This window comes from Chrysemys picta, chromosome 3 (assembly GCF_011386835.1).
Source record: "Chrysemys picta bellii isolate R12L10 chromosome 3, ASM1138683v2, whole genome shotgun sequence".
In the NCBI taxonomy this organism is placed as follows: Eukaryota; Metazoa; Chordata; order Testudines; family Emydidae; genus Chrysemys; species Chrysemys picta.
Genome location: NC_088793.1, coordinates 177,057,895 through 177,070,234, shown reverse-complemented (window position 1 = coordinate 177,070,234; position 12,340 = coordinate 177,057,895). Strand labels below are relative to the sequence as shown.

The 12,340-nt window shown below is 46.2% G+C and overlaps 1 protein-coding gene across 1 annotated transcript in view; it reads right to left on the bottom strand.

Annotated features, from left to right (window-relative positions):
• The window catches only part of MSH2 (mutS homolog 2), a 104,415-nt gene extending 97,073 nt beyond the window's left edge, over positions 1–7,342 (bottom strand). The window contains exons 1-2 of the mRNA XM_005307336.4: positions 7,022–7,342; positions 257–411 (exon numbers count right to left, since the gene is read on the bottom strand). Of these exons, the coding sequence (XP_005307393.2) occupies positions 257–411; positions 7,022–7,250 (384 nt within the window). The 5' untranslated portion in view covers positions 7,251–7,342. The remainder of the gene's footprint in view (positions 1–256; positions 412–7,021) is intronic.
• Positions 7,343–12,340: the final 4,998 nt, after the last annotated feature.

Genomic DNA, 12,340 nt, shown 5'->3' with positions numbered 1-12,340 from the left:
TCCTGAAGCTCCCCTTAGAGCATCATATGGCACACCTGCAGTGCAGGATCCACCCACACTGGAGTAGTGGGGAAATGCTGGGACATACAAAAAGGTGGCTGACACCCCCCCCGTCTAGCCCCCCCCCACCCCAAAATCATATGGACAATTGGAGGCACTGAAAGCCTGTAAGAAAGTTTGAAATTGGACGAATAGAAGTATAGTAAACATCTGCATTTTTTCCACTTTGATCATATATGGAGATAGAAAATTGTACCTTGTATGCCAAATACCAGTCATTCTCTTTGGTAGATTTACTTCCTGCTTTGTTCTTGTAAATTTCAACTCTGTACTGACGAACCAGAAGTAGATCTCTCAGAAAAGATTCAAAGTTCATTTTACTAAGCACAACACTCTCGAGTTTTTGATTGCCTACAGGAAAAGGAAAAGAGAATAAAATATTTGTAAAGTAAACATAACTATTGGTTTTCTTACATACATTCTGTAATTGAGAGCTCTGTAAAGGATAAATTTAATAACCTTTAGACTAGAGGATACAGTATTATTTTGACAAGCAAGAAAGAAACAAGCACATAAATTCCAAGAATCAAAATAAAAACATCTCACTTAATTGTAAAGAATATGTGGATTTCCAAGTGTTAAGAACAGATACAGATTCTGTAGAAAACTTGATTTACCCAGAAAGAAACCAAGTCCATTTCAAAAATTTTCACTAATCTAGAAAATTGATCTACTTTTTAGATAGATAGAATGCACATTAACTCAAAAAAACCCGTACATCACCATAAAGCCCACTAGCCTAAGGAAATAATGTGTAGCTGACAACATTCTTGTTTTTACTCTTGTTTAAGTCCACCAAATTTGAAGCTTTTCTCTTCTTTTTATGTTGATAGAAATTTATCTTTATTAAGTATAAGACCCACTTATCATACAAATCTTACAGCTCTAGCAGGATTTTAGATGGTTGAGTTCTGAATGAAGAAAACAAGTAGCCATACAAATGAGTTACATTGGAATCAGAGGAAATGGAAACATGCACTGTTAAGCTCTCTCTCTGCCAATGCAGGATTGCTCATACTGCATGATGTTTAGTATTTAAAGTAAAACTAAAGCAGACAATTAAAAGATGTTATCTGCAGCACACTATGAATGCGTGAATGAAGTTTTACATGTGACCTTCATTCAAACTAAAAAAGTGATAGTTTAGGGCATTTTAATACTGTAGCTGATACTCAAGAGTTAAGTTTTGGTTGAGTTTAAACCTGGAACTAAGGAAGAATATAAATGCATGCATGCATATCTTATGGATTTGAATCTTTATAAGCTTTAGAATTTGTAATACGCTGTCAAGCTCAATAAGTCTTCACAGTGCAAATGGAAAAAGGTCAAAGTTTAGCCATGTATTACAGAACAATGTTTTCCCTCTTGATACAAATGAGGGGAAAATTACTAACACTATTGTGACTGTGCCATTCAGATTTATTTTACTAAATGTGAATTAGTAACATTACACTGTACTTAAAAGCAATTCCTGATCAAACACAATACTAAGGCCTTGTCTACAATGCAGAGTTTCGTCGGCAAAAGGCAGCTTTTGGCAATGAAACAGTAGAGGTTTACACACTGCAATGCCACTTTCGGTGACAAAATATAACCACCTCGACAAGAGTCATAGGGCTTTTTACACAAAAGTTGCATCACCAAAATGCCTGTATAGACACCACACTTTATTTTATCGCTGTAATTGGCCTCCAGAAGGTGTCCCACAATGCCCATCCTGACGATCCTGGTCAGCAGTCAACTCTGCTGCCCTACAGCCAGGTAAGCAACTGTTTGCCCCTCCTCCTTTAAAGCCCCGGGAATTTTTGAAATTCAACTTCCTATTTGCTCAGCATGGAGAGCTCACATCGCATCTTCCCAGCTGATCTTGTTCCATACAGCAAATGCTCTCCCACTTGGGCCAATGCGGAGCTGCTGGATCTGCTCAGTATTTGAAGAGAGGAGGCTGTGCAGTCCCAACTGTGCTCTAGCCATAGGAATTTCAATACCTACGGGCAAATTTCATGAAGCTGGGGCAAAAAGAGCTATGATTGGGACATGCTGCAGAGTAGAGCAAAGATCAAGGAGCTGAGGCACACATACCAGAAGGCAAGGGAGGCAAACCCCTGCTCTGGTGCTGCGCCCCAGACCTGCCATTTTTATAAGGAGTTGGAAGCTATCTTCAGTGGTGACCCCACCTCCACCACCAATAGCCCCATGGATGAGAGGAGACCCTGGTAAGTGGTTTTGCTTTGTGAAGTGCAGAGGTGAGTTGAGGGCATAGAAATGTACAGGCCTGGCTGTGTTTCTATGTGCTGGACATTTTTCCTGTGCAGCTAAGCAGTATGGCAGAACAGGGTGTTGATGCACACCAAGATTTCACGGGAATCCTCCAGAGAGATCTCTAGGAAACTTTCCTGGACATACTCGCCAATCCTCTGCCAAAGGTTCCTTGGCAGAGCTACTTTGTTCCTTTTCCCATTGAAGGAAACTTTCCCACATCATTGTGCGATCACTTGTGCAGGGCCAAAGCAGCACACAAACAAGCGTCATAGGGACCGGGACGGAAGCCGCAAGCGTGTAGTAGATGTACCCTTGCTTCCTCTCAGGAGTGAGATATCTGCTACCATGACCCTCCGTCTGTAGAAAAGGGTGCGAAATTTAGAATACTGTCTGTAGTCGACTGTACCGCGACCCTTTCATATTGATTTTCTCCTGATTTAGAATGCCCCTCGCCCTGGGGTAAACTCACCATGCTTGGGGTGTTCGCCAGCATGTGTGCTCATCAAGGGTCAGTGAGAAAGTGATTTGTGTGTTAATAGAGGTGTATTTTACTGTACTGTTTCAAGGCTGTGTGTGTACTTAATCATGCTTCTGTGTATTGTTCCTTGTGCTTCTGCAGATGTGGCCTTCCAAGGCACCCTCTACACACGGGCGGAGCACCTCCGCCAGATAAGAAAGGGCCCAAGATGGAGCAAAGAAGAGACGTTCCAGGAGGTCATTCAATGCTCAGATGCAGAAAACAGAGAACACAGGCAGTGGAGGGAAATCGAAAGGCAGGACAGAAAAGAATATGAGGCTTACCATAGGGATGCAATGGAGAGGATGATAAAAGTCATGGAGAAGCAAACCAAGATGCTACAGTCCTTCATAGTGCTCCAAACTGAGCAGATGCTTGCCTGCCCTCCCCGTCAGCATATTCAGAACTCTTTCCTATGCCTTCCCCAAACTCCACCTGTGAATTCCTTTCCGCTGTCTGGGACTTCTTGCTTTCCCACTCACTCCACCCCCACTGACATCTTTTCTAATGGTAGTTGGACTTCTGCACAGCTCTGAAAGTCGGCCCTCCTCTGATACCTCCACTCGCCCCAGCAATTGTGGGTGGTGCTGTATTTTTTTCTGCAATAAAAGCAAATTTTTTTTAAGAAGAACTCTGTTTCCTGCAAATTGTGGTAACACATGGCAGCAACAAATAAACAAGCAGTTAAATCATTAGCTTACACTGAATCGTAGGCCACAAAAAAATCACAAGTGCTTCCTTGCAAAACTCTATTTCATTAAGCATTGTAGTCCAGAGCATAGCAACATACATTACTGATTCTCATCTTCAAAGTGTTGCCTCAAAGCCTCTCTGATTCGAATTTCCTCCTATTGTGAGCCCTTCTCATAGCCCTGGTATCTGGCTGCTCAAAAGCAGCAGTCAGGCATTCTCCCTCAGCAGTCCACCCCGAGCAAACTTTTCCCCCTTACCTTCACAAATATTGTGCAACGTGCAACACGCAGCTACGATCATGGAAATATCCTCATTGAGGGCTAACTTGCCATAAAGGCATCACTGGCGCACCTTTAATCTGCCAAACACACATTCCCCGGCCATCCTGCAGCTACTGAACCTATTGTTGAATTGCTCCTTATTGCTATTTAGGTTTCCCGTGTAAGGCTTCATGAGCCATGGCATTAAGGGGTATGCCAGGTCTCCCAGAATCACTGTGGGCATTTCAACATCTCCTACTGTAATCTTCTGGTCTGGAAAGAAAGCCCCGCTTGCAACTTTCTGTACAGGCTGATGTTCCCAAAGATATGTGCTTCATGCATCTTTCCAGACCACCCCGTATTGACGTCAGTGAAACGCCTGTGGTGATCCACAAGCACCTACAACACCCTGGAGAAGTACCCCTTACTATTGATGTAAACTGTTGCAAGGTTGTCCGAAATTGGAATGCCAAAATTGGAATGTGTGTCTCATCTATCGCTCCTCCACAGTTAGGGAAACCCATTTCTGCAAAGCCATCTACTATTTTACGTGCCAATAGTCGTGGTCCTTCGTAGCAGGATGCTATTAATGGCCTTGCACACTTGTGTTACCAAAGCCTCAAAGGTTGACTTCCCAACTCCAAATTGATTTGCGACCATTGGTTTATGCACTGAGAGAGCCTCTCTCATTTGGGGGGTGTCCCTGCGCCGCAGGGCTGGGGCCAGCTCAGCACACAATTCCAGGAAGGTGGCTTTCCTCATCCAAAAGTTCTGCAGACACTGCTCGTCATCCCAGATCTGCATAACGATGCAATCCCACCACTCAGTGCTAGGTTCCCGTGCCCAAAAGCGACAATCCACCTTGTTCAGCGGTTCCATGAATGCTAAAAGTTATCTGGTATTGCTTCTATCCATGGCGCACAGCAGGTCAGGCAACTGTGAATCCTGCTGAGATCGGAACGTCACGATTAACTACACTGCCATTCACAATGTGCTACTGATAGCTAGAAGAGCATTTGATAGCAGTGCGGGATCCATCCTTTAAGACAGATGGCATGGCGAGTAGAAAACAAGGGACACTGAAAAATGCCTTGAGCCAAAGACAGAAGCACATGGAATGCTGGGATGGAAAGCAATGCATTATGGGACACTGAGCCCAGACTCATGATGTGCTGCGATCCACTCCGCCTTCCCATAAGACCTAGCGGCAGAAGGCAGAGAGCTGAACTGTGGGATAGCTACCCATAGTGCATTACTCTCACTGTCGATGCTATTGCCCCAAGTGTGGATGCACTCTGCTGACAGAGGAAGACAGTGTGGACATGCAACAAGAATTTTCTTTTAGCACGTTTTTGATAGTCAACCAAACTTTCCGTGAAAAAACTCTGTCAGTGTAGACATGGCCTAAGTTTGCCTCACACTGAAGTATTTTTCTGGATAACATTTTCTCTGGGCTTATCTAGATGCTCACAGTGTAAGTAAAACAGGGAGGGAACGGAAAAAATTTATGCACTATATAATTAACATGCTAAATTCATTGCTGCAAGGCATTACTTGGCAAACAGCCTAATGCAATTCACAAAAGGGAATTCACAGTTACAGCCACTAGAGACGACAGTACCTGGACTGCCTATGCCTCAAAGCATGTTGGTTAGTTATTACCATGTGGGGGAGAAGGGGCATTAAAAATATTGCCAATCATGGTGTAACACTGCACTATACCATCTGGCATCACGTCCCTGCAGCCCCTGAGGGAAGATGGGCGGGAAGGGTGCAGAGGGCTCTGTGTGCTGCCCTCACCTGCAGGCACCGCCCCCCCCCCCAGCTCCCATTGTTCAAGAACGGGGAACCGCAGCCAATGGGAGCTTCAGGGGAGGTACCCACAGGCGAGGGCAGTGCGCAGAACCCTCTCCCCCCCCCAGGGGCCACAGGGATGTGGTGTTGGCCCTGACCCTCCCCCCAGGGGCCACAGGGACGTAGTACCGGCCGCTTCCGGGAGTGGCGCAGTTCGGGGCCAGGGCAGGCAGGGAGCCTGTCTTAGCCCCGCTGCCACCCTGGTGCCACTCCAGGTAAGCAGGGCCAGAGCCTGCACCCCGGACCCTTCCTGCACCCTGCACCCCAACTCCCTGCCGCACCCCTCCTGCACTCCAGCCCCCAGCTGCACTCCTCCTGCACCTCAACCCCCACCCCCTGCCCTGAGCCTCTTCCTGCACTCCACACCCCCTCCTGCACCCCAACTCCCTGCCCTGCACTCCCTCCCACACCACTGCACTCCCTCCCACACCCCAGCCCTACAGTCATGGCCCTACATGCAATTTCCCGATCCAGATGTGGCCCTCAGACCAAAAAGTTTGCCCACCCCTGCATTACACAATTGGCTGGATACATTAGGAACCATTTAATTCCAAGTGTCCTATCACCCTAGGATTACGGGAAAGGCAAAGAGGAGTGCTTACGTGAATTTACGACAAAGTTTTCTTGCTTGGGTATCTAAAGTTATACACCTAAAGCAGTGGTAGCCAATCTTCTTAGCTTGGAGCCAAACATTTTATTTTTATTTCAAATCTGTTGTAATGATTGTTTAGTCCCCAATACTGACACAGCAAAAATTTATAGTCCTGTTGAAGCTTCCTAAATAGTTAAAAAGGCATACATAACATAACTGAGGTCACACTTTCTGCTCAGTCACATACAGTGAGTCCCACAAATTTCAACCATGACCCACAATCCTATGCAGCAGGCATGTTCAAATCTGGGGCCTTGACAGCTAATCAGAAGGTTCTGGAGCACATTTAAGAGCCCAAAGCAAACCCACACCAGACGAGAAGAGGGGCAGGTTCACTTAATCAGCGAGGTGCAGGGAGGGAAGCAAAGTGCTACTGTAACAAAATAACGATAACAAATGGGTATGTAGAAGTTGTGCGGCCAGCAGAGAACGGCTCAGGACTGACCTGGGGGCAAGTGGTCAAAGCATTAGGCAGGACGCCCACCCCACGTCCTTTCACAGTTACCCTGTGAGCAGCGCCTACAGGGGAGACTCTACTGCTAACCTACAACTACAGTCACACACAAGACCCCAGTGTCCCCAAGCACAGGGACACCCACCCTGCGCCCCGGCCCTTGGCCTAACCCCCCCGAGATTCCCCCCAGATCGGCTACCGCCCCGGCCCGGACAGGCCCGCACACCGCCGCCATGCCGGGCCCCCGCAGCCGGACCCCGCGCCAGTACCTGGGCCCCCCGCCAGTAGCCGGATGACGCCGCGGGTGCGGAAGAGCTCGCGGGCGGCCAGCTGCGCGTCCCCGCCATGCACCGTATAGTGCTCGCCGCGCTCGAAGAAGCGCACGGTGGTGTCGGGCTTGTCGGGCAGCGCCAGGACCGCGCGCACGAACCCGCCCTCGGCGCCCGAGCCCTCCGGCCACAGCGACTCCCCCGCAGGGACAGGCGCCGCCGACGCCATGCTGCAATCTCCCGCCAGCGCCACCGCCAGCGCTAGCGCCGCCCCCAGTCAGCGCACGGCTCCGCCAATCACCGCGCGGCCGGCAAGTACGTCGCCCGCGTGCAGCGTTCTATCCCCGCCCCTATCCTGATGTGGGTGGAGCTTCTGCTGATCCCTGTGCTACGGCCGCTCTGCGATCAAAGGGCACGAGCCCGCTCCTGCTCCGTGTTATACTGCGGCCACCGCTGGGGGCGGAGCTGTCTCCCGCCTGGAGGGTTTTGCTGTGTCCTAACGTGGGGGAGCCGCTCGGGGCGGGGCGCTATGGTTGGCCCTGCTTCCTAGCCTGGTTATCACCGATCCCTCGTGCCGCCGGGGTATCCCTGGCCCTGCTGCCATAGAACCGCCTTCTCGCCAAGTGTTGCCCAGCCCCAGCAAGCCGAGAGCTCACGTTTGTGCCCAGGAGATCCTTCCGTGCATGGCACCCCCACCTCCTGAGCCTCTGGAGACCTCAGGTCAACTTCACTGGCTGGGTGGGGAATCCATATTGCCAAGCCCAAGCATTCAAAAATCAAGAAAGTTTTTTAAAAATAATCGCTGTTACGGTCTTTTAATTTGACTTTTGTTGGGGGGGGGCAGGGCTTTTTTTCAAGTTTAGCACCACAACCATGAAGATGAGAAACTTTCATTTATTGTCAATGAAAACTTCCCGTGACTCTCAGGAGCTGGAGTTTTTAAAAGGATGCTTAATGCTCCAAGACTGGCTGCAAAAATCACAAGAGTTGGCAACAGAAAGGAATGTCTGCGGCAAAACAACCAACAGCAGCAAAAGCTAACATGGCCATAGCCAGTATCACCATGCTGCAGATGTGCCAGGTGATGGGAATACCAGTACATGCTGCATTGATCTTGAATCAGAATTGAGAACAATCATAAGCTCATGCTGAAGTATATTCTGTTTTTTATATCTAAACCAATGACCCATATCCTTTAACCAGGGCCGGCTCCAGGGTTTTGGCCGCTCCAAGCAGCAAAAAAAAAAAAAAAAAAAAAAAGCCCTGATCACCGAATAGCTGGATGTGCCACCCCACTCCGGAGCGGCCGCCCCAAGCACCTGCTTGCTGGTGCCTGGAGCCGGCCCTGATTACAACAGTAACCATGCATAGGGTCATACTCATACCCTGTGTACATTATGTGTACATAATTTTATACAGGGTGTAAGTTTGCATCATAAATAAACTAATACAGATGTTGTTTTGTAAAAGTAAGCTTTGTCTTCTATTTCTTCAAACATATGTGGTCACCTATCCACTCAGTGATGCACCTTTGTAAGACAGGCACCTTGTCCCTCTAGGGCAGTGGTTTTCAAACGTTTTTTCTGGCGACCCAGTTAAAAGAAATTGTTGATGCCCATGACCCAATGGAGCTGGGGATGAGGGGTGTGGGAGGGGCTCAGGGCTGGGGCAGAGGGTTTGGGCGAGGGCTGCGGGATGGGGCCAGGAATGGGAGATTCAGGGTGTAGGAGGGAGCTTAGGACAGGGGGTTGGAGTCCAGGAGGGGATCAGGGCTCTGGACTGGGAGTGCAGGCTCTGGGGTGGGGCCGAGGATGAGGGGTTTGGCGGGGCTGGGGCAGGGAATTGGGGCTTACCTCGGGTGGCTCCTGGTCAGTGGCACAGCGGGGGTGCTTAGGCACGCTTCCTGCCTCTCTTGGCACCACTGACCGGAAGCGGCCAGCAGCAGGTCCAGCTCCTAGGCGGAGGTGCGCAAGTGGCTCCACGCGGCTCTCACCCGCAGGCACCGCTTTCCCCCCACCCCCAGCTCCCATTGGCCAGGAGTGTGGAGCTGGTGCTCGGGGCAGGGGCGGCGCATGGAGCCCCATGGCCACTCTGCCTAGGAGCCAGACCTGCTGCTGACAGCTTCCAGGAGCACAGCGCGGTGTTGGAACAGGTAGGAGCTAGCCTGCCTTAGCTGGGCAGCACCACTGACGGGACTTTTAATGACCCAGTGCCTTACATTCTGTGACCCAGTAATGGGTCACGACCCGCAGTTTGAAAACCACTGCTCTAGGGAATTGTCAGTATGGGCAAAATAAACATCACCCATTAGCCTGCGCCAAATGAATTGCTAGCACTGATTTTATTCTCTTAGACATTATTTTTTTTATGTCAAGCAATCTAGAGTCCAGTACTGCTGCAGGGTGTGGTGATCAGAGTCCACTATGTGTAGAAACAGGAATAGATAAATCATGGCTCACAATGAAAGCTACTCATTCATTTTACCAAGCTCACCATGCCACAAAAAATCCTAATGCATATGATCTGAAGGGTTTCTCTCTTATGTTGTGTCTGTGAGGAAGACAATTAGGGAAGAGGGCCTTAATACAATTTAGATGACTTCTAAAGAACACATTTGTTTGTCTTTGCAAGACAGCATTTTGTATGCACCATATTTTCAAAGTTCTTTTCCCCCAGTGGCTGCCCTGACTGTCAGGCCTGTTTCTCCACCAGCAAAGCTCCTGTCACACAGAGAGACAGAGCTCTGTCCTGTTGCCTCACCAGTCAAACCGGAACTAATACTATTTCTTGGGTTTTGTGGCATAACAGACTCATTTCTGAATCTATGACCACCAGCCACTGTACTTCATATCTTGTTCATAACTTGCGTTATTCGTAAAAAAATGCAGAAGAGCTTTTTATATTGGGCCGCATTTTCTTTGTATTCTTGGTAAATGTTGCAAGGAAAATGTTGTTACTTTAAGACCTCTGAGTTTTCTATAGAAACACCTCCTTTCAGTGGTACAGTCTGTAAAGTCACAAAGGATATGATCTATCATTTCCAAGCTATACCCATATTCCCTTCTAAGATGTCTGTCACTGTCACACTGTGTGACCTTGGACAAGTGGCTTCATCTTTCTGACTCAGATTCCCAAATCTGTACAATGGGGATAATATTACTTATCCATCTATCTCACAGGGAGTTGTGAGGAATAAGTAGCAATATACCATACCATACTTTAAATGTGTGACACATTATATATATGCTATGTATTATTATTACTGGAAAGGAAAGGGGTTGGGTCTCTTTCTACAAGAGCATACAGATACATTCTAAATGCAAGAACGAATGTTAGGGGAAAGTAGGGCTGTCAAGCGATTAAAAAATTTAAATGCAGGATTAATTGCACTGTTAAACAATAATAGAATACCATTTATTTAAATAGTTTGGGGTATTTTCTACATTTTCAAATATATTGATTTCAATTACAACACAATACAACATGTACAGTGCTCATTTTATATTATTATTTTTATTACAAATATTTGCACTGTAAAAATACAGCATTATCTCCCCTAAAAGTAAACAAACTTGTTCGTCTGAGCGATTGGCTGAACAAGAAGTAGGACTGAGTGGACTTTAAGGATCTAAAGTTTTATATTGTTTTATTTTTAGTACAGTTATATAACAAATAAAATCTACATTTGTTAGTTGCACTTTCATGATAAAGAGATTGCACTATCATACTTGTATAAGCTGAACTGAAAAATGCTATTTCTTTTGTTTATCATTTTACAGTGCAAATATATGTAATAAAAATAATAATATCAAGTGAGCACTGTACACTTTGTATTCTGTATTGTAATTGAAATCAATGTATTTGAAAATGTAGAAAAACATCCACAAATATTTAATACATTTTAATTGGTATTCTATTGTTTAACATTGCAAATAAATGTGCGATTAATCACGATTAATTTTTTTTAGTTAATCACGAGTTAACTGCAATTAATCAACAGCCCTAGTGAAAAGTTATGGTTGAAAATTAAGCACACAAAATTTAATAAATTTAAATATTAAGGTTCCTACATCAATCTTAGATTAGTACATCCTACTCATCAAAAAATACAACAGATATGTTAAAACAGTGTTATTTAGGTTGCAAAGGCAAGCCCTCAAAAGTAATGAAGTTTACAGTTGCCCATGCAACTTAATTTGGCCCTCTTGTGCATATACATTATGATGTAGTCTTTAATTAAATTGATCACAAGCTATTTTTTCCACAGGACCCCTGCCTCCTGCAATGCACACATCAGATGCACTAGAGGCAGAATTAATGTTGCACAAGCAACCATAAGTCTGTCATTTGTTAATTCTGGAGGGCTTGACTTCATAAGCTGAATAACTCTCCTTTAATATAATTCCTTTGTATGTAATTATGATATGCAAACACGCACATTTAACGTAAACAGGAAAGCCACCTCTGCTGGATTTTGAAAGTACAAATGGGGCAAGCAAAAAAACCATGCCTAAGAGCAGGCATGGGAGTATAGTAGCTGTGACTTAGAGGCCCTTTTATGGTTCACTATTCTGTATCCGCAGCTCATCAGGCCTGCCATACTCATTACACCTCACACACTGGTGTCATGATATTTATTTAAAAGGTGACATAATATATTGTTTGAAATCTAATAACACACTGGTCATTTATGTGACTGTGAAATATTTGTAACAACTCTGTAGGTGAAATTATGGATCCCCTCTGATATTATGACCTGAAGACTGTAACAAAAAAGGTTTCTACTATATAAAGAGGAAAGAAAATATGGTGGCAAATGCCCTGTTCAGGAAAGAGGGCTGTGACTTGTTGCCTCTGGGTCAGCCAGTGGCTTATCATCCTACAGCTCTGTAAGCCCCTAGCCCGCAGGAGAGAGGGATGCTCAACTAAGAAACTGTTAAGTACACTGGTGATGATGCAGTTATGAGCTGACTTCACTTTTTGCTTGGGAACATTTCTGGACTAAGCCCCCATTGCCCTTCTAAGGGGTTAAGACTGTAAGAGTGCTCGGTGGACACAGGGAACAGAAACTTTCTCCACCCACTGCTGGGGAGACTTGCAGCCACTTCAGGACACTGAAAAAGTCCATCAGGGGCACTACTCCAGCCATGCCATTACAAAATTGTTGGAGAATGCAGGTGACAACCTACTCTCTGGGCAACGTCATGATCTACAGTCAGAGCTGGAAAGACAACCTAGAACATGTAAGTGCTGTACTACAATCCCTCAAGGTGGTCAGTCTGAGAGTGAACCCTGCTAAATATCACCTTGGCAAGAATG